This window comes from Bubalus kerabau, chromosome 15, assembly GCF_029407905.1.
Source record: "Bubalus kerabau isolate K-KA32 ecotype Philippines breed swamp buffalo chromosome 15, PCC_UOA_SB_1v2, whole genome shotgun sequence".
In the NCBI taxonomy this organism is placed as follows: domain Eukaryota; kingdom Metazoa; phylum Chordata; class Mammalia; order Artiodactyla; family Bovidae; genus Bubalus; species Bubalus kerabau.
The window spans coordinates 16573809-16597170 of NC_073638.1; the positions used below are offsets into that span (position 1 = coordinate 16573809).

Below are 23362 nucleotides of genomic sequence, written 5' to 3' on the forward strand. Positions count from 1 at the left end.
GACTTTAGAAATACCATTTATGTCACATTTTTTGTCAGACAGTAAGTGAACGATAAAACAATCTTGTGACGATTTTAGGTGGACTATTACATCTTGTTTTTGGTGTTCAGTCACTGAATTGTGTCTGAATCTTTGTGACCCCATGGACCACAGCACACCAGGCTCTTCTGTCCTGGAATTTTCTCAAATTCATGTCCATTGAGTTCGTGATGCTATCTAAATATCTCATCCTCTGCTGCAACCTTCTTCTTTTGCCTTCAGTCTTTTCCAGCATCAGGGTCTTTCCCAATAGTCAAAGCTTCACATCAGGTGGACAAAGTATTGGAGCTTCAGCTTCAGTATCAGTCCTTATAATGAATATTCAGGGTTTATTTCTGTTAGGATTGGCTTGCTTGAAATCCTAGCTTTCCAAGGGATTCATCAGAGCCTTCTCCAGCACCACAGTTCAAAAGCATCTATTCTTTGGTGCTCAGTCTTCTCTGTGGTCCAACTCTCACATTTGTACATGACTGCAAGAAAAACCATAGTTTTGACCTTTGTCAACAAGTAATGTATCTGATTTTTAATATGCTGTCTAGGTTTGTCATAGTTTTCTTTCCAAGGAGAAAGCATCTTTTGATGGCTGCAGTCACTCTCCACAGTGATTTTGGAGACCAAGAAAATAAAATCTGTCATTGCTTCCACTTTATCCCCTTCTGTTTGCAATGAAGTGATGGGACCGGATGCCATGATCTTAGTTTTTTTTAATGTTGAGTTTTAAGCCAGATGATTCACTCTCCTTTTTCACCTTCAGCAAGAGGCTCTTTAGTTCCTCCTTACTTTCCTCCTTTAGGATAATGTCATCTGGATATCTGAGGTTATTGATATTTCTTCAAGCAATCTAGACTCCAGCTTGAGCTTCATCCAGCCTGGCAGTTGGCATAATGTTCTCTGTATATAAGTTAAATAAGCAGGGTGACAGTATACAGCCTGACGTACTCCTTTCCCAATTTTGAACCAGTTCGTTGTTCCATGTCCAATTCTAACTGTTGCTTCTTGACCTGCATACAGATCTCAGGAGGTAGATAACGTGGTTTCATATTCCCATCTCTTTGAGTTCTCCACAGTTTGTTTTGATCCACACAGTCAAAGGCTTTAGTTTACTCAGTGAAACAGAAGGAGATGATTTTCTGAAATGCCCTTGCTTTTTCTATGATCCATTGGATCTTGGCAATTTGAGCTCTGGTTCTTGCCTTTTCTAAATCCAGCTTGTACATCTGGAATTCAGTTCACATTCTGTTGACAGCCACATTGAAGGATTTTGAGCATGACTTTGCTAGCATGTGAAATGAATGCAGTTGTGCAGTAGCTTGAACATTCTTTGGTATTGCCTTTCTTCAGGATTGGAATGAAAAATGACCTTTTCCAGACCTGTAGCCACTGCTGAGTTTTCCAAATTTGCTGACATATTGATTGCAGCACCTTAACACTGTCATCTTTTAGTATTTTAAATAGCTCAGCTGGAATTCAATCACTTCCACTATCTTTGTTGGTGGTAATGCTTCCTAAGGCCCACTTGATTTCATACTCCAGGATATCTGGCTCTAGGTGAGTGATCACACCATTGTGGCTATCTGAGTGATTAAGATCATTTTGTATAGTTCGTCCATGTGTTCTTGCCACCTCTTTTTAATCCCTTGTGCTTGTGTTAGGCCCATACCATTTCTGTCCTTTATTGAGCCCATCTTTTCATGAAATGTTCCCTTGGTCTTTACTTCTCTGAAGATATCTCTAGTCTTTCCCATTCTATTGTTTTCTTCTATTTCTTTGCTTGTTCACTTAAAGAAGGTTTTCTTACCTCTCCTTGCTACTGTTTGGAACTCTGCATATAAATGGGTATTTGTTTCCTTTTCTCCTTTTCTTCTCTTTTCATTTCTCTTCTTTTCTCGCCACTATTTGTAAGATCTCCTCAGACAACCCTTTTTGCCTTGTTGCGTTTCTTTTTCTTGGGGATGGTTTTGGTCACCATTTCCTGTACAATGTTACAAATCTCCATCCATTGTTCTTCAGATACTCTATCTATAAGATCTAATCCCTTGAAGCTATTTGTCACTACTGTATAATCATAAGGGATTTAATTTAGGTCATACCTGAACTTCCCTTGTGGCTCAGACAGTAAAGCGCCTGCCTACAATGCAGGAGACCTAGGTTCGATCCCTGGGTCCAGAAGGTACTCTGGAGAAGGAAATGGCAATCCGCTCCAGTATTCTTGCCTGGAAAATCCCATGGATGGAGGAGCATGGTAGGCTACATTCCATGGGATCGCAAAGAGTTGGACACGACTGAGTGTCTTCACTTCACTTCACTTCATACCTGAATGACCTAGTGGTTTTCCCCACTTTCTTTAGTTTAAGCCTGAATTTTGCCAAAAGAGAATGATGATCTGAGCCACAGTCAGCTCCAGGTCTTGTTTTTGCTGACTGTAAAGAGTATCCTCAACTTCGGCTGCAAAGAATATAATCAGTCTGATTTTGGTAGTGACCATCTGGTGATGTCCATGTGTAGAATCATCTCTTGTGTTGTTGGAAGAGGGTGTTTGCTATGACCAGTGTGTTCTCTTGGCAAAATTGTGTTAATTTTGCTTGCTTCATTAGTATTCCAAGTCCAAACTTGCCCCCTACTTTTGCGTTCCAATCCTCTATGATGAAAAGGACATCTCTCTCTCTCTCTCTTTTTTTTTTTTTTTTGGTGTTAGTTCTAGAAAGTCCTGGTGGCTCAGTCGTTAAAGTATCCTTCTGCAGTGCAGGCGACCTAGGTTGGTTCCCTGGGTCAGGAAGATCCCCTGGAGAAGAAAAGAAGAAAATGGTAACCCAGTCCAGCCTGGAAAATTCAATGGACAGAAGAGCTGATGGGCTATAGTCCATGGAGTCACAAGAGTCAGACATGACTTGGTTACTAAACTACCACCACCACTAGAAGGTCTTATAGGTCTCATCAGTTCAGTTCAGTCGCTCAGTCGTGTCCGACTCTTCACGACCCCATGAATCACAGCACGCCAGGCCTCCCTGTCCATCACCAACTCCCGGAGTTCACTCAGACTCACGTCCATCGAGTCAGTGATGCCATCCAGCCATCTCATCCTCTGTCGTCCCCTTCTCCTCCTGCCCCCAATCCCTCCCAGCATCAGAGTCTTTTCCAGTAAGTCAACTCTTCGCATGAGGTAGCCAAAGTACTGGAGTTTCAGCTTCAGATAGAACAGGTTAAATTTAGTTTCTTCAGCATCAGTGGTTGCTGCATAGACTGGATTACAGTGATGTTGAGTGGTTTCCTTTGGAAATGAACCGAAATCATTCTGTCGTTTTTAAAACTGCACCAAAGTACTGGATTCAGACTCTTTTGTTGTCTATGAAGGCTCCTCCACTTCTTCTAAGGGATTCCTGCCCATAGTAGTAGATAAAATGGTCATCTGAGTTAAATTTGCCCCTTCCCATCCATTTTAGTCACTGAGTCCTAGGATGCCAATGTTCACTCTTGCCATTTCCTGCTTGACCACATTCATGGACCTAACATTCCAGGTTCCTGTGCAGTATTGTTCTTTACAGCATCAGATTATACTTTCACTGCTAGATACATCCACAACTGAGCATCATTTCCACTTTTGTCCACCACTTCATTATTTCTGGGACTATTAGTAATTGCATCTGCTCTTCCCCAGTAGCGTATTGGACACTTTCCAACCTGGTGGCTCATCTGCTGATGTCTTTTTGTATCTTTTGGTGTCTTTTGTATCTTTGTATCTGCTGTACCTTTTTGCTTTTTTATACCATTCATGGGTTTCTGGTGGCAAGAATACCGGAGTGGCTTGCCATTTCCTCCTCCAGTGAACCACAGTTGTCAGAACTCTCCACTATGACCTGTCTGCCTCGGGTGGCCTTGCATGGCATTGCTCATAGCTCCATTGAGTTAAGAAAGTCCCTTCACTGTGATAAGGCAGTGGGCCATAAAGGGGAGAGAACAGCAAGACAAGCTAAATGTATAGAAGTAGGTAGGAAGTAGAATGTATAGGTATTTACTGAAATTTAGCTATTTCAGTGTTTATGTTCTTAGTCATAAAAGCAAGGTGAAGACATTGAAGACTTGAATACAAGAGTGACCCAGGTAGATGTGCTTTAAAAGAAATCACGTCAACAATAGTATGGGAGGGGTGGATGGGAAGTAGTCGAATATAAGGATATTAATGCCATAATTCAGTTGAAGGATGGTGGTAGCATTACCTGGACTGGTGAGACATGTACAAGAGTCAGTGCTGGAACCTTGAAGTAAGTGGTCAGTTTTGTCTACTTAATATTGGAAGCATTTCTCTTTCATCATTCATGCAATCACCTGGTCACCTGAATATGTTCTTGTTTTGAAATTATGTAGGCTTGAACGGTATTGACTGAATGTTTTAGAGCCATGTAACAATGACTGTGACTTGGAAAGGTGATTCACACATTGTCTATATTGACCTAGCTCTTCCTATAAGCATTTATAATGAAATTTGACTCAATCATAATTCTCTACATGTCTATTATGTTAGCAAGGTGCTAGGCCCTATTGGACTTAAAATATATCTTAAAACTAATTTAGAAAAATGGTACAGATGAACTTATTTGCAGGGCACGAAAAGGGACAAAGATGTAGAGAATAGACATGTGAACCCAGAGAGTAGTTGAAGGGTGGTGGGGCAATTTGGGAGATTGGGATTGACATATATACACTGCCATGCACAAGATAGATAGCTAGTGGGAAGCTGCTGAGGGGGAGACTGGGTCTTCTTCTGATGGGTGGGGCCATGCTCAGTAAATCTTTAATCCAATATTCTGGTGATGGGTGGAGACACAGGAGACAGGGATCAAGAACATCCCTAAGAAAAAGAAATGCAAAAAAGCAAGATGGCTGTCTGAGGAGGCGTTACATATAGCCATGAAACGAAAAGAAATGAAAAGCAAAGGAGAAAAGGAAAAATATACTCCTTTGAATGCAAAGTTCCAAAGAATAGCAAGGAGAGATAAGAAACCCTTCCTCAGTGATCAGTGCAAAGAAATAGAGGAAAACAATAGAATGGGAAAGACTAGAAATCTCTTCAAGAGAATTAGAGACCAAGGGAACATTTCATGCAAAGATGGGCTCAATAAAGGATAGAAATGGTATGGACCTAACAGAAGCAGAAGATACTAAGAAGATGTGGCAAGAATACACAGAAGAACTGTACAAAAAAGATCTTCACGACCCAGATAATTATGATGGTGTGATCACTCACCTAGATCCAGACATCCTGGAATGTGAAGTCAAGTGGGTCTTAGGAAGCATCACTAAGAACAAAGCTGGTGTAGGTGATGGAATTCCAGTTGAACTATTTCAAACCCTGAAAGATGATGCTGTGAAAGTGCTGCACTCAATATGCCAGCAAATTTGGAAAACTCAGCAGTGGCACAGGACTGAAAAAGGTCAGTTTTCATTCAAATCCCAAAGAAAGGCAATGCCAAAGAATGCTCAAGCTACCACACAATTGCACTCATCTCACACTTTAGTAAAGTAATTCTCAAAATTCTCCAAGCCAGGCTTCAACAGTACACGAACCGTGAACTTCCAGATGGTCAAGCTGGATTTAGAAAAGGCAGAGGAAACAGAGATCCAATTGCCAACATCCATTGGATCATTGAAAAGGCAAGAGAATTCCAGAAATACATCTATTTCTGCTTTATTGACTATGCCAACGCCTTTGACTGTGTGGATCACCACAAATTGTGGAAAATTCTGAAAGAGATGGGAGTACCAGACCACCTGACCTGCCTCCTGGAAATCCTTATGCAGGTCAAGAAGCAACAGTTAGAACTGCACATGGAACAACAGACTGGTTCCAAATAGGAAAAGGAGTACATCAAGGCTGTATATTGTCACCCTGATTATTTAACTTATATGCAGAGTACATCATGATATACACTGGGCTGGATGAAGCACAAGCTGTGCTTCAAGCTGGAATCAAGGTTACTGGGAGAAATATCAGTAACCTCAGATATGTAGATGACACCACCCTTATGGCAGAAAGTGAAGACCTAAAGTGTCTCTTGATGAAAGTGAAAGATGAGAGTGAAAAAGTTGGCTTAAAGCTCAACATTCAGGAAACTAAGATCATGGCATCCGGTCCCATCACTTTGTGGCAAATAGATGGGGAAACAATGGAAACAGTGGCAGACTTTATTTGGGGGGGGGGCTCCAAAATCACTGCAGATGGTGACTGCAGCCATGAAATTAAAAGACGCTTACTCCTTGGAAGGAAAGTTATGACCAACCTAGACAGCATATTAAAAAGCAGAGACATTACTTTGCCAATGAAAGTCCATGTAGTCAAGGCTATGGTTTTTCCAGTAGTCATGTATTGTTGTGAGAGTTGGACTGTGAAGAAGGCTGAGCGCCGAAGAATTGATGCTTTTGAACTGTGGTGTTGGAGAAGACTCTTGAGAGTCCCTTGGACTGCAAGGAGATCCAACCAGTCCATCCTAAAGGAAATCAGTCCTGAATATTCATTGGAAGAACTGATTTTGAAGCTCCAATACTTTGGCCACCTGATGCTAAGAACTGACTCATTTAAAAAGACCATGATGCTGGGAAAGATTGAGGGTGGGAAGAGAAGGGGACAACAGAGGATGAGATGGTTGGACAGCATCACTGACTCAATGGACATGAGTTTGAGTAAACTCCGAGAGTTGGTGATGGACAGGGAGGCCTGGCGTGCTGCATTCCATTGGATCGCAAGGAGTTGGACATGACTGAGCCCCTGAACTGACTGACTGAACTGACTGGAAAGCTGCTATATAACATAGGGAGCTCAGCTTTTTGCTCTGTGAAGATCTAGAAGGGTAGCATGGGGGATGGGGCCAGAGAGAGATTCAATAAGAAGGGGATATGTGTATACCTATAGCTGATTTACCTTGTACAGCAGAAACTAATACAACCTTGTAAAGCAATTGTGCTTCAATAAAAATAATAGTCAAAAAAAGAAAAGGGTCTTTATAGTAAAAAATAAAATAGAAAAATATTTTAAAAATGAAAAAATAACTAAAGCATTGTTTCTGCCTTCAAAATTACACTTAACAGTCTAGACAGCTTGATATTAGAGAAAGTATGAACACAAATGACTGCAGAATAAAAGATGGAGAAACCAAGTTTTATTGGGGTTCTAAAAAAAGCAATGATGGTATCCTATTGAAGGATTGCAAATACTTTGAGAAAAGATATGGCATGAAGATGGATTTAGAAGTGACAAGTTTGACTCATGAAAGATAGTTTGGGGAAAATGTATTTTTTAAAACCGTATTTAATTTGAGGGGATAAAAGCTATATTTACATAGATAATCTGAGGATGGTAGGATTTACAGAAGTTTAATTATCTTTTAAAAATCAAATTCTTAGTGGAGTATTTCCATTTAAGTTGCTAATTTGTCTACACTATTCACTTAAAAATATTTTATTTTTTAGGGTAGTTTTAGCTTTACAATAAAACTGAGCAGAGGGTACAGAGCTTCCCCATTATACCAGTACCCTTATACATGCATAGCCTTCTACACTATAAACATCACTCACTAGGATGATGAGTGATGAAGGATGAACCCATTGACATGTCATCATCACCAAGTTGGTAGTTTTGATGTACATTATATGGATTTGGGCAAATATATAATGATGTATATCCATCATTATAGTATTGTACAGAATATATCCACTGCCTTAAAAATCCTCTGTGCTTCATCTACTCATCTCTCTCAACCTCCAGCAACAAAATTTTGTTGTCTCCATAATTCTGTCTTTCACAGAATGTTGTATAGTTGAAATCATATAATGTGTAGAACTTTCAGATTGACTTGTTTCACTTAGTTACATGCATCTAAGATTCCTCTGTCTTGTCATGATTCAGTAACATTTCTTTAATAATATTCCATGATCTGAATGTACCAGTTTGTTTATTTATTCACCTACTGAAGGATATCTCACTTGCTTCCATATGTAAATTTTTACTCAGATATCTATTTTCAACTTCTTTGGGTAAATACTGATTGCTGAAAAGATTGTGTCATAAGAATTTGTATAGTAGTGTAAGAAAGAACCAAACTGTCTTCCAAAGAGGCTGTTGTTATTGTTGTTCCATCACTCAGTCATGTCAGACTCTTTGCAGCCACATGGACTGCAGCATGCCAGACTTCCCTGTCCTTCCCCATCTCCTGGATTATCTCAAACTCATGTCCATTGAGTCAGTGATGCCATCCAACCATCTTGTCCTCTGTCATTCCCTTCTCCTCCTGCCTTCAATCTTTCCCAGCATCAGGGTCTTTTCCAGTGAGTCGGCTCTTTGCATCAGGTGGCCAAAGTGTTGGAGCTTCAGCTTTAGCATCAGTCCTTCCAAAGAATGTTCAGAATTGATTTCCTCCAGGATTGACTAGTTTGATCTCCTTGCAGTCCAAGAGTCTTCTCCAACACCACAGTTCGAAAGCATCAATTCTTCAGTGCTCAGGCCCTCTTTATGGTCCAAATCTCACATCCATGCATGACTACTGGAAAAACCATAGCTTTGACAAGACAGACCTTTGTTGGCAAGGTGGTGTCTCTGCTTTTTAATACACTGTCTAGATTTGTCATAGCTTTTCTTCCAAGGAGCAAGCATCTTTTAATTTCATGGCTGTAGTCATCTTCCACAGAGATTTTGAAGCCCAGGAAAATAAAGTCTGTCACTGTTTCCATTATTTCCCTATCTGTTTGCCATGAAGTGATGGGACTGGATGCCATGATCTTCATTTTTTGAATGTTGAGTTTTAAGCCAGCTTTTTCACTCTCCTCGTTCACCTTCATCAAAAGGCTGTTTAGTTTTTCTTCACTTTATGCAATAAGGGTAGTTCCTCTTCACATCTGTGTATCTGAGGTTATTGATATTTCTCCCAATGGAAAGAGGCTGTACCGTTTTTAATTCCACCAGCAATGACTAAGTTCCTGTTGCTCCATATCCTCACCGTTGGGAAGCTGTGAACAATCACATGTGGCCAGACAAGCCTGTCAGGCAGGCTAGAGAACCTTCAGAGGAGTTTGTAGGTTGAAACACTCCCGTCATGCCCAGGAATTATTATTAACTGGAGCTCTAAGTTAACTCTCAGAGAAGGCAATGGCACTCCACTCGAGTACTCTTGCCTGGAAAAATCCCATGGATGGAGGAGCCTGGTAGGCTGCAGTCCATGGGGTCGCTAGAGTCAGACACGACTGAGCAACTTCACTTTCACTTTTCACTTTCATACATTGGAGAAGGAAATGGCAACCCACTCCAGTGTTCTTGCCTGGAGAATCCCAAGAATGACGGAGCCTGGTGGGCTGCCATCTGTGGGGTCGCACAGAGTCAGACACGACTGAAGCAACTTAGCAGTAGCAGCAGCAAGTTAACTCTTTTTCAGCAAGAGGTGGTGGGGAACAGCCCCCCATAAAGTCAGAGGTGTAGGTGAGAGCACAAAGCAGTAAAGTAGGCAGACTCTGGTTTGGGGGGTAGATGCTCGAGAATTTCCAGGGGGACTCCTGAGGCCCAATCCCGCCTTTGCATATGCCAAGCCTCCTTCTTCATGACCTTTGCCATGGGCGGAGTTCCTCACGCTGGCTCCCGGCAATCTTCTAGGAGTTGCATAGGTTTTTATTTTGCATTTAGATCTACCCTCCAGTTTTAGTTAATTTTTTGATAGGTGTCTGCTGCTGCTGTTGCTGCTAAGTCGCTTCAGTCGTGTCTGCCTCTGTGCGAGCCCATAGACGGCAGTCCACCAGGCTCTGCCATCCCCGGGATTCTCCAGGCAAGAACACTGGAGTGGGTTGCCATTTCCTTCTCCAATGAATGAAAGTGAAAAGTGAAAATGAAGTCACTCAGTCGTGTCCAACTCTTAATAACCCCATGGACTGCAGCCTACCAGGCTCCTCCGCCCATAGATTCATATTTTTGTATGTAGATGTCCAGTTGTTACAGCACGATTTGTTATACAGTCTTATGGACTCTGTGAGAGAGGGAGAGAGTGGGAAGATTTGGGAGAATGGCATTGAAACATGTAAAATATCATGTATGAAATGAGTTGCCAGTCCAGGTTCGATGCACAATACTGGATGCTTGGGGCTGGTGCACTGGGATGACCCAGAGGGATGGAATGGGGAGGGAGGAGGGAGGAGGGTTCAGGATGGGGAACACATGTATACCTGTGGCGGATTCATTTTGATATTTGGCAAAACTAATACAATTATGTAAAGTTTAAAAATAAAATAAAATTAAAAAAAAAATAAAAATATTTTGATTACGAAAAAAAAAAAAAAAGACACTATCTTTGCTCCATTGTGTTTCCTTTGCCCCTTTGTCGAAGATCAGTGGACTATATTTATGGGGTCTGCTTCTGGACTCTATTCTGTTTCACTGATCTATTTATGTATCCTTTTACTGATACCATATTGTCCAAATTACTGTAGCTTTGTAGTAAGTCTTGAAGCTATTCACTTTTGTGACATCAACTAACATGATTTAACACTAATTACGTACTTACTGAAAATACAGCAGACATTCACTATTCTCTGGGGACACATTTAAAGTTCTGATAAATTAGGAATCTCTGGAAAACTTTTTCTAAAAAATCGTAGGCTCAATTATTATTTTATAAATAGTGAATGTGTGGATTCCAGGGAGAGAAATAACTGGGTATAAATATAGGTGGTGGGGGTACAGAAAGTTTGCAAAGAACATTGAATTATTCATATCAATTGAAGCATGGAATAAATTAGGATGACAGTGATGGGTAAGGGTAGAATATTAGAGCCATATTAATGATGATCTTACAGGAGAGTCTACTATGTAGCAGAAAGAAATTTTCAGTTGCCACATCTAACTTGAGGATTTACAAGAAAATTTTGACCAGAAAAATAGTTATCTGTCTATCATCTATATATATCATAGTTATTTAGTTGCTAAGTCATGGCTGACACTGTAGCAACCTCATAATCTATAGGCTTCTAGGCTTTTCCTCTGTCAGGCAACAATACTGGAGTGGGTTGCCATTTCCTTCTCCAAGGGATCTTCCCAACCCAGGAACCAAATCCATGTCTCCTGCATTGTAGGTAGATTTTTTATCACTGAGCCATCAGGGAAGCCCATCTATATCTATATAGAATATCTTAGCATATCTAGATATTTAATAACCTTTGTGATAAACGGTCTAAGGCTTGGCAATATTGTTTTCCACATGATTGACATTCTTAAGCAGGAACTGGAATTTGCATTAATAGATCTACTAAGAGTTTTATCAGAAGAGCTTTCTTTGTTAGGTAGGCATTTGGAACCCATTTTCCCTCATTTGGGAGTAGTTTCCAGGATAATCACTGTTCTATTTATATCCATGACCTCTTTTTCAATATGCTGTATCACTTGAGCACTATAGAGGCATTCTTGAAAGAAGTAGTATTTGGGTCAGAAATACCAATCAAAATGAGTATAATTAGATTTTTTAACGAATGAGTTTTTTGAAGTAGTTTTATCAGTAAGTCCTTAGTTAAACTTGTCTCCATTTGAACTGTTAAACCATTATGCACAATGAATATACTTGGATGTGTTTAATAACAGACTTTGGGTCATTGAATACCTAATATGCCACATGACTCAAAGCATTTGGTGTGTGTGTGTGTAGGGTTGAGGAGAGGTCAGCTGGGGGTTTTAATATAAAGTTCTGAAAAATAAGGAAATAGCTGGAGAAGATTTTACCCCCATGATTAGGGTGAAAGTCAGAGGAGGGTTATATGGGAATGGCTGGAGTTCAGAATAAGACTGCTTTCTTCCACTCTGAAGGCTTATTGGCACTTTTAAAAAAACCTGGGTAGATTTTATGTATTTTTAACTCACATCATACATCAGAAGTCTTCAGCATTGAGAATCATAAAATTTAACTGTTACCTGGTGAGAATAAAAATTTATCTGTTACCTGGCAGAAGTTGTTGTTCAGTCACTCAGTCGTGTCCGTCTCTTTGTGAACCCATGAACTGAAGCATGCCAGGCTTTTCTGTCCTTCACCATCTCCTGGAGCTTTCTAAAATTCATGTCCATTGAGTCAGTGAAGTCATCCAACCTTCTCAAAACAAAGCTCAGCATTTATAATTAAAAAAAAAAAACTCTCCAGAAACTGGACATAGAGGGAACATGCATGCATGCATGCTGAGTTGCTTCAGTTGTGTCCAACTCTTTGTGACCCCATGGACTGTAGCCTGCCAGGATTCTCCAGGCAAGAATGCTGGAGTGGGTGAGAGGGAACATAACTCAATGTAAGAAAAACTCCATATAAAACAGACCTACAGCTAACATTATACTCAGTGGTGAAAAGCTGAAAGCATCCCCTCTAAGTAAGAAGACAAGGATGTCCACTCTCACCACTGCCACTCAACATAGTTTTCAAAGTCCAAGCTTCAGTAGCCAGAGAAGAAAAGAAATAAAGGGAATCCAAATTGAAAAGAAGTTAAACTGTCACTGTTTGCAATTGACATACTATACATGCTGCTGCCAAGTCGCTTCAGTCGTGTCTAACTCTGTGCGACCCCATGGACTGCAGCCTACCAGGCTTCTCTGTCCATGGGATTCTCCAGGCAAGAACACTGGAGTGGGTTGCCATTTCCTTCTCCAATGCATGAAAGTGGAAAGTGAAAGTGAAGTCACTCAGTCATGTCTGACTCTTAGCAACCCCATGGACTGCAGCCCACCAGGCTCCTCCATCCATGGGATTTTCCAGGCAACAGTACTGGAGTGGGGTGCCATTGCCTTCTCCAATACTATACATAGAAGATCTTAAAAATGCTACCAGGAAATTACTTGAACTCATCACTTAATTTGGTGAAGTTGAAGGCTACAAAATTAACACACAGAAATTTGTTGCATTTATATATACAAATAATGAAAGATCAGAAAGAAAATTCAAGAAAAATCCCATTTATCATGACCTAAAAAATAATAAAATAGGAATAAATCTACCTGGGACTTCTCCAGTGGCTCAACAGTGAAGAATTTGCTGCAGTGCAGTAGCCATAGGAGCCGTGGGTTCTATATCTGGGTCAGGAAGAACCCCTGGAGGAGGGCATGGCAACCCAGTATCCTTGCCTGGAGAATCCCATGGACAGAGGAGCCTGGAAGGCTACAGTCCACAGGGCCACATAGAGTCAAACATGACTGAAGTGACTTAGCACAGCACAGCACAAATCTACCTAAGGGTATAAAGACCTGTACTCTGATAATTATAAGATGCTGATGAAGGAAAACACACAGATGGAAAGATACACCATGTTCGTGGATTGGTAGAATCAATATTGTCAACATTACTATACTACACAAGGCAATCTTCAGGTTCAGTGCAATCCCTATCAAATTACAAATGACATTTTCTCCTCCCCACTGTGCCCAAATTTCCATGAAATTTCCCAGATATTACTTGAACATTCTTGGGGATGATATTCTAAAAGAAAGTCTAAAGAAATTATTTTAAATAATTAATATAAAGCTAAAATAATGTAATATATAATCTAAGAAGTTTATTTATATCATCTTTATTTCTGGAATAATGTGGGGACTTTGATTATAAAGTATTGAGAAAATATACTGAGATAGATAAATTTAAAGTTTGATGAAAGTAAATATAATAATGTGTGGGCTAGCAGTTGTTATATAATATTTTTAGTATTTAAGCCTTCTCTTTTATGTTCAGAGAAGGATGTAAGATTTTTCTGACATTTGCATAAGCACTATCTTTTCCATCTCCAAACTTAGTTTAGTCATCTTTATTTTTATTTAATGTCATTTAAGAACAGGTTAGAGATACTGAAAGTAAATGAGATGCACTATGTTAGACGTGTCTATTAAGAAAGACTGGGATAATTATAAATTAATACAGATCATAGTCATCTATTTGAACCGATTTTTGCTATTGCTGCTGTTATATGCTTATAATGTCTACTTGTTTAACTTTAACTCAAGAAAAAAGCCTAAAGAGCAAGTTAATTGGTATATAATTCTTTCACTTTCCCTGCTCCTTGTGAAAGCAAAGTTGACATTGTTTTGAAGAGAATCCACTAAAATTTTCATAAGTATCCAATTCCGCTGAGCCTGTATGGATCTGACTGATGTGAAGGAAGAGGAGAGAAGAATTGAGCTTTAATGGAAAGCTGCATTACTGAGGTGTTTCATCCAAGATTTTCAGGTGAAAATGCGAAATATATCTTCAAGGAAAGAAAAACATCACAAGGATGTATTACTTGCACTTTACATACATCTATTTATTTGAAAACTTTTAAAAGATTACATATCCATTCGTGTTCTCATTAATACTAGTTACCAAGTATTTCTGACTCTTCTCTGGGCACAATGTTGGTTGCATTTCCCCATCTTCTTTATGTTAAAAATGGCCATCATATAACTTACTGTTGTTAATTAATCATGAGAAAAGCTGTATTTGTCACATTTGGGAGGAAACTTTAAGAGCTAGTATACAATCAGAACCTCTTTTCTTCAGCCATGGCAACCAACTTCAGATGAGGAGGTTCTGTTAGCATTATCTCTGGAGTGAAGAAATGTGGCCCTGGATTTCTCTCCTCTACCCCGTTTCTTTAACGCACATGAATATGCAACATCAATCAGAAATAAATCTTTGTTATTTTAGTGCATTATGATTTGAAGGTTGTATTGACACTGAAGCATAACCTAGGTTGGCCTGATGAAAAAACATCATTTAGATTTTTTTTTTCTTTATGGTGAGTGTCTAAGAATAATTGTGGGACTTCCCTGGTGATTAAGAATCCACCTGCTAATGCAAAGGACATGAGTTTGAGCCCTGCTCCAGGAAGATCCCACATGCAACTAAGCCTGTGGACAGCAACTGCTGAAGCCCACACACATAGAGCCTGTGCTCCACAACAAGAAAAACCACTGCAGTGAGAAGCCCGAGCACCACTATGAAGCATAAACCCCACTTGTCAGAACTAGAGAAAGCCCGTGTGCAGCAATGAAGACCCAACAGGCCATAAATAAATAAATAATCTTTTTAGAGTAATTTTGAGAATTTCATATCTAAATATATGGCTTTTTATATCTGTCTTAAACCAAGTTCTTGATCCTATTATTTCTGATAACCAGTGTGACTTTAAATATTTGGAAACTAAATAATATGAAATCTTACATGATCATATATTGACTTTGATGCGAATTTCTTATATTTATGTTGTACACTTCATTGGATTTGTTATACATTCTGTAACATATTAGTCTATCTCATCCGTACTTATTACTAATCTTTATATATTCCTGTGTTACAAATTCTAGAAATACACATTTAGATGCTGATAAGTTTGATGATGATAGAGACTCCAAGAAGAGATCATACTCCAGGAACATGCATGTTCAGAATGACTGGAGAGCAATTCAGTTTATACAAATAATTAACTGCCTATATGTTCTAATATTGTAAAGTCAGAAGTAAGTTTCTAATTATATAACTATCAGCATTCTAGGTTTTTTAATTGTATATAAATACAAAGGTATGAGATAAATGTGGGGGTTATCAAAAGACATTGAGTTTTTAAGGGAAAATGGTAAATGGCCACTCTTCCCCAGTAAGAGTTCTTTGGTGGAAATATATTTTAGTGTTTAGTATAAAACTTTTGCTGACTCACACTGCATCATCTCTCTGTTCTCATCATACAATCTTAATTTCCATTTTCTAGCATCAGACAACGGATCTTGAAGTGAAGATTCAGAAATTCATGATAGGTCCAAGGATATCGGAATCATTTTTTATGCATATTTCCTGAATGATTGTGAAAATCAAGTGATAATTTTGGTATCCCTATTTCATGAGATTCATGTTCCTTTATATGTAATAGAATTTAATGCAATAAGCTTTTTAATGTTAAAGTGTTAGGATGTATTCATATGAAATCTATATATTCCTATTAAGGGTCAAGAAGATCCCCTGGAGAAGGAAATGGCAACCCATTCCAATATTCTTGCCTGGGAAATCCCATGAACAGAGGAGCCTGGCACCTACAGTCTATGGGGTCTCAAAGAGTAGGACACAGTGACTAAACAACAGTAACAGCAAAATTAAATCTTACCAATAGAATATATTATAATTCTTATTATAGTAGAAGCATCTCCAGTAATTTAGAGGTATTTTTTATCATATCCAGATCTCCATTGCACACAAGACTAATTTGTATTTATAAAATAAATGGAGCAAATGAGCCAACGATTGGAATAAATTATATTAATTATATTTTGTTTTTAAATTTTATAGTTACAATTTTAAAATTATATTATGCATTATGGTTTACATTTATAATTATCTGTTATTTTAATTATATTTAATAGTTCAGTATTCTTCCCTTGAGAACTCCATGAACAGTATTAAAAGGCAAAAAGATATGATACTGAAAGATGAACTCCCCAGGTTGGTAGGTGCCCAATATGGTACTGGAATGGAGAAATAGCTCCAGAAAGAATGAGGAGGCTGAGCAGAAGCGAAAAAAATGCCCAGTTGTGGAAGGGACTGGTGATGGAAGTAAAGTACGATGCTGTAAAGAACAACATAGCATAGGAACCTGGAACGTAAGGACCATGAATCAAGGTAAATTGAAAGTGGTCAAAAAAGAGATGGTAAGAGTGAACATTGACATTTTAGGAATCAGTGAACTAAAATGCACTGGAATCAGTTCAGTTCAGTCGCTCAATCGTATCCAATTCTTTGTGACCTCAAATTGCAGCACGCCAGGCTTCCCTGTCCATCACCAACTCCCAGAGCCTACCCAAACTCAATTCCATTGAGTCGGTGATGCCATCCAACCATCTCATCCTCTGTCGTCCCCTTCTCCTCCTGCCCTCAATCTTTCCCAGATTCAGAGTCTTTTCTAATGAGTCAGCTCTTCGCATCAGGTAGCCAAAGTATTGGAGTTTCAGTACAGTCCTTCCAGTGAACATCTAGGATTGATCTCCTTTACGATGGACTGGTTGAATCTCCTTGCAGTCCAAGGGACTCTCAAGAGTCTTCTCCAACACCACAGTCCTCTAGGATTACACTCAGGTTTTCTAATTGTTTAATTATTGGTGCTTTGCTGATATATTTTCCAGCAACATTTGTGATCACAGATAATTAAATATTTCTATTTTGGTTCATTATCATACATTTGCATTTAATTTGTCTGATTGCTGCAGGTGGAAACAATAGGTGATGCATACTGTGTTGCTGCAGGGCTCCACAGAAAAAGCCTTTGCCATGCTAAACCCATTGCTCTGATGGCCCTGAAGATGATGGAACTTTCAGAAGAGGTGTTGACACCTGATGGAAGACCAATTCAGGTAAGCCTCTCAACAATCTTGTTTGAATAGTAATGCACCTGTAACTGAAAAAGGCAAGAAATTCCATTCTGAATTCTACTTACTATAGTTTACAGATCTAGATAAGCCAGTTGCTTAAGGAGGGATTACTAGAGATAACTTATAAATCCAGGAAAGGAACAAATGAAATATGACCCACCCAGAATAGGAAAAAGTATGAGGAAGACAAATTACCATGGGGGAAAAAAAGGATTAAACCAAGGAAGGAACCTGCTGTCAGTGACCAGTTGTGAACCTGCTGTCATGATCAGGAAGGGTGATGATAAGAATTGGTCCTGAGAGATAATCCATAGAACAAGAAATAAGAAGCAAGAAATTGGAGGACCTGGACAACTTCCTGTGCATAGTGTACAGGTGTTCTTATAAAGCTCAGGGCTCAGGGTTACTTTTAAATTTTTTTTGTTTCAGAGCTTGAACATTGGAACCTTCAGACTTTAAAAAAAAAATGCACAACATGAAAGTTGTGAATTTAGTTTTATTTGAGGCAAAATGAGGACGGTAGACTGGGATATAGCACCTCAGATAGATCTGAGGAACTGCTCCAAATAGGCAGGGGCAAAGGTCAGTATATATGTAATTTTGGTGATGGGGGAATACATGCAATCGAGCACATATTTTTTGGCAGATGATTTCTGCTAGTCACAAGGAGCAATCATCACCATGAAGGAATTTAGTGCTTTTCTAGATATGAGGAGATACAAGAATTGGGCTAATAAAAGCAGCTCCTGAAAATACATAGCTATCTGAAGATCTGCCGGTCAGTTTTTCCCTGAGCACAGAGTGCTTCGTTTCTCCTCTCCACCCTGAATTCTTCAGGGAGTGTTGAAAATCAGCAGCTGCAGCAGCACATGATTCAGTCCTCATAGAGGTAGATGGCAAGTGCCCATGGCAAGTGCCAACTTGTGGTTGACAAGCCCAAGACTGAGGAAACATCAAAAGCTGGAAAATGTAGTTTCCAGTGTATTGTACTCTTTTTGATGCTGATAGCTGTCTGCAATTTGGGATTTATATCTGAGAATGGATGAAGTCACCCAGCTATATTTCTGAAAGCACCTGATAGATCCCAGAAATACTTTTGGTATGGATATGTATAAACCAAAATTTGTATTTGGCAAAGTAACCTTGAATTCAAGGCATCTCTTTAATAACAGTTCATCAATGATGGGTTAAAAAATACAGAGAATGCCTCAAAATATGAATATATTTCTAGTTTGGCATTATGGCAAAGTAGATACTCTGAGTGACCCTTCTGAATAAAATTATTAAAATGTAGTGTTAAATAGTTTATAAGTAGTAGCTTTTTGGGAAGTGCTCTATCATTAGAAGTGATAACAGGACACTAGAAAACACTATCCCTCCACGAGGAAAGTCAACCTCAATTCCCTCTTCAAAGAATTTCCACAGATAAAATTCTCTAAAAAATGGGTGCCTAATACTAAATACAAAGCAAAATAAAACTAAGGGGAAAACACACACACACTCACATAGGAAAGCAAAGTACTATGAGTAAGAACCAATAGAAACAGGAGATGAGAAGAACAGACATGGAATGTTGTCAGAAATCAAAATTATTGTACATAATCTAAATTACATTACTTAGTATAATTAAAGAAATAAAGAGAAGCTTAAAATCCAAGGCTGGAAAAGCTAGGTTTGAAAATGAACCAGAGAATTTCTAAGCAATCAACACTATACCAAAACAAACAAAAATAAAAAATCAAGCAAACCAAAACAAAAATACTCTCAGTAGATTAGTTTAGAAGCAGATTAGATACAGCTAAAGAAAATATCCATAAATTTGTCCAGAGAATTAAAAATGGGGAAATATGAATAAAAGAATGTAAAATATATAGGAGACATTATTTTTTGTGTTTATTTTTAAATTTTATTTTATTTTTTAACTTTACAATATTGTATTGGTTTTGCCATATGTCAAAATGAATCCGCCACAGGTATACATGTGTTCCCCATCCTGAGCCCTCCTCCCTCCTCCCTCCCCATACCATCCCTCTGGGTTGTCCCAGTGCACCAGCCCCAAGCATCCAGTATCGTACATCGAACCTGGACTGGCGACATTATAAGTTCAGTTGGAATTACCTGCACATGAAGATAATAGAGAAAATATTTTTAAAAATTTCTCTGGAATTATTGAAAGACACAAATCAGGTCTCAGACACTGTAATCTTAAAGAATTCTGCAAAAGAGAAATCATGGGAATTCAAAGCTACATCTTTTTTTTACATTAATGTGTTGTTGTTTTTTTTTTACTTTTTAAACAAAAAGTATTTTAGTTTACTTTTAATGTTTTACTTCATTTGTACTTAATTTCATGATACATCTGCAATGTGTATAATGGGATATGTATATATTTTTGAGATATAGTTGATTTGCAATATTTTCTTATTTTCAGGTATATAACATGGTGATTCAAAATTTTTACAGATTATGCTCTACTTATAGTTATTATAAGATATTGGCTATATACCCTGTGCTGTACAATATATCCTTGCATGCTTGTGAGTGCTAAGTTGCTTCAGCCATGTCAGATTCTTTGCAACCCTATTGACCACAGCCCGCCAGGGCTTTCCGCTTTCCATGGGATTCTCCAGGAAAGAATGCTGGAATGGGTTGCCATGCCCTCCTCCAGGGATCTTCCTTACCCCGGCTTAGAACCCATTTCTCTATGTCTCCTGCATTGGCAGGTGGGTTCTTTACCACTAGCACCATCTGGGAAGCCCAGTTTATATCCTTACAGCTTATTTATTTAATACATAGTAATGTGTACTTCTTACTCCCCTATCCCTATTTTTCCCCTCCCTTCTTCCTTCTCCCTACAGGTAATCAGTATTTTTTTTTTCCTATATCTGTGAGTCTATTTCTTTTTTGTTATATTCACTAGTTTGTTTTAATTTTTAGATTTCACATTCAAGTGATAACATACAGTATTTGTATGACTTATTCCACTAAGTATAATATCCTCTGGGTCCATCCATTTTGTAGCAAATGGCAAAATTTTATTCATTTTTTTTTAATGTCTGGGTAGTATTCTGTAGTATATATATACCACAATCTGTTGATTGACCCTTAGAATATTTCCATATCTTCATAATTGTAAATAATGCTGCCATGAACATTGAGGTGCACATACCCTTTCAAATAAGTGTTCTGGTTTTCTTTAGCTATATATACCCAGGAGTTGAAATGATGGGTCATATGATACTTATATCTTTAATTTTCTGAGTAAGTTCCAAACTGTCTTACACAGTTGCTACACAAATTCACATTTCCGTCAACAGTATACAAGAGTCCCATTTTCTCAACATCCTCACCATTTGTTATTGTGGTCTTTTTGATCAGAGTCATTCTGACAGGTATGAAGTGGTATCTCCCTGTGGTTCTAACTTGCATTTTTCCAATGACTAGAAATGTTGAACATTTTTTTCATGTGCCTGATGGAAGTGTATCTGTTCAAGTTTTCTGCCCATTTTTAATTGACTTGTTTATTTTTTGACATTGAGTTGTATGAGCTGTTTATATATTTTATTCGTTAACTGCTTATCAATCATTATATTCAAATATTATATTATATTATATTATATGCAAATGTTTTCTTTCATTCAGTAGATTGTCTTTTCATTTTGTCCAAGGTTTCCTTTGCTATTCAAAACATTTTAACAAAACTAGACATATCTTAGTGAGACTGCTTGCTCCTTGGAAGAAAATCTATGTAAACCTAGACAGCATATTAAAAGGCAGAGACATCACTTTGTCGACAAAGGTCAGTAGTCAAAGCTACTTTCCATTAGTTATGTAGGGATGTGAGAGTTGGACCATAAAAAAGCCTGAGCACTGAATTGATGCTTTCAAACTGTGGTGCTGGAGAAGACTCTTGAGTGTCCCTCAGACAGCAAGGAGATCAAGCCAGTCAATCCTAACAGAGAACAACCCTGAATATCCATTGGAAGGACAGATGTTGAAACTGAAGCTCCAATACTTTGGCCACCTGATGCAAAGAGCCAACTCATCTGAAAAGACCCTGATGTTCAAAAAGACTGAGGGTAAGAGGAGAAGCAGGTGATAGAAGATGAGAAGGTTGGATGGCATCACTGACTCAATGGACATGAGTTTGAGCAAGCTCTGGGAGATGGTGAAGGACAGGGAAGCCTGGTGTGCTGCAGTTCATGGGGTCACAAAGAGTTAGGCACAACTGAGTGACTGAGCAACGATGAGACTGCAGTGCATGAGAGAAAAAGAGGACACAATAAAAGACAATGGTGACATTCATCAGTAGGGAAAAGATGGTCTATTCAATAAATGTTTGGGGGCCAATTGGTTATCCATGTTTAAAAAATATGTAATTGCATCCCTACTTCCTGTGTATGCACATAAATCAATTACAGGTGGATTAAATATTATAGGCTGTAGTATACAATTATTAATTTATAATTAGGAATTTATAAACTCAGTGATTTATTTACTAAATTATAATTAACATACAACATGTCAGTTTCAGGTGTACTACATAATGATTTGACATTTGCATACAATATGATATAATTAGAAATTTGAATAAGAGTAGAGAACTTTTTGGAAACTAGGCAGGCCAAAAACTTTCAAACCATAAAAGAAAATATGGATAAATTTTACTACATTAAAACTAAAACATTTCTGTTTGACAAAGAACACCTATAGAGAATGAAAAGTTAACCACAGCTAGGATAATTTTTTGCAATACATATAAGCAATAAAATATCATTGGTTAATCTCATCAGCATTCACATTAGATATATTAATAACACTATAATGTAGCTTTCCTACATATGAGTTCAGCACAACTTTGAAGGTCTGACAGTGACTTTATTGCTGAGGAATTGGAGTAGCAGGAAGTCTCATACAGAACTTGTGGGAGTATAAATGGTATGATTTGCTTGGCATTAACTAGTAAAGTTTAACTTGTGCCTTTCTTACAACCCAGTAATCCCTCTCTCAAATGTTTGCTCCAAGAAAGTTGGTGTACGTATGCAGGAGAAGTCACACACAATATTATTCACAATGATATTTTCATAAAGGCCCCAAAGAGTCTTGAGATAAATATCCATTTAAAAATAGAATGGATAAACTATGATACATTATACCTCGGTATACTATTACAGCAAGGAAAAAGAATGGCTTCAGCTACTGAACATCAACATGGATGGATGTCAAAAACATAATATTGTGCAAAGGAAGCACATGATGGAAGAATCATCATTGTTCAGTCACTCTGTCATGTCCGACTCTTTGTGACCCCATTGACTGCAGCACACCAGGCTTCTCTGTCCTTCACCATCCCTCAGAGTTTGCTCAAACTCATGTCCATTGAGTCAATGATGCCATCCAACCTCTCAGCCTCTGTCATCCCCTTCTCCTCCTGCCTTCAATCTTTCCCAGCATCAGGGTCTTTTCAAACGAGTCAGCTCTTCGCATCAGGTGGCCAAAGTACTGGAGCTTCAGCTTTAGCATTAGTCCTTCCAATGAATATTCAGGGTTGATTTCCTCCAGGACTGATAGGTTTTGATCTCCTTGCTGACAAGGGATTCTGAAGAGTCTTCTCCAACACTACAGTTTAAAAAGCATCAATTCTTTGGCGCTTAGCTTTTTTGATTGTCCAGCTCTCACATCCTTACATGACTACTGGAAAAATCATAGCTTTGACTATATGGATCTTTGTCAGCAAAGCAATGTCTCTGTCTTTTACTACACTGTCTAGGTTTGGCATAGCTTTTCTTCCAAGGAGCAATCGTCTTTTAATTTTATGGCTGCAGTCACTGTCCACAGTGATTTTGGAGCCCAAGAAAATAAAGTCTCTCACTGTTTCCATTGTTTCCCCATCTATTTGCCATGAAGTGATGGGATCAGATGCCATGATCTTCATTTTTTGAA

General features: G+C 38.5%; 1 protein-coding gene across 1 annotated transcript in view; it reads left to right on the top strand.

Annotated features, from left to right (window-relative positions):
* The window catches only part of GUCY1A2 (guanylate cyclase 1 soluble subunit alpha 2), a 469674-nt gene that overhangs the window by 324742 nt on the left and 121570 nt on the right, over nucleotides 1-23362 (top strand). The window contains exon 6 of the mRNA XM_055547771.1: nucleotides 17258-17401. Coding sequence (XP_055403746.1) covers nucleotides 17258-17401 — 144 coding nt within the window. The remainder of the gene's footprint in view (nucleotides 1-17257; nucleotides 17402-23362) is intronic.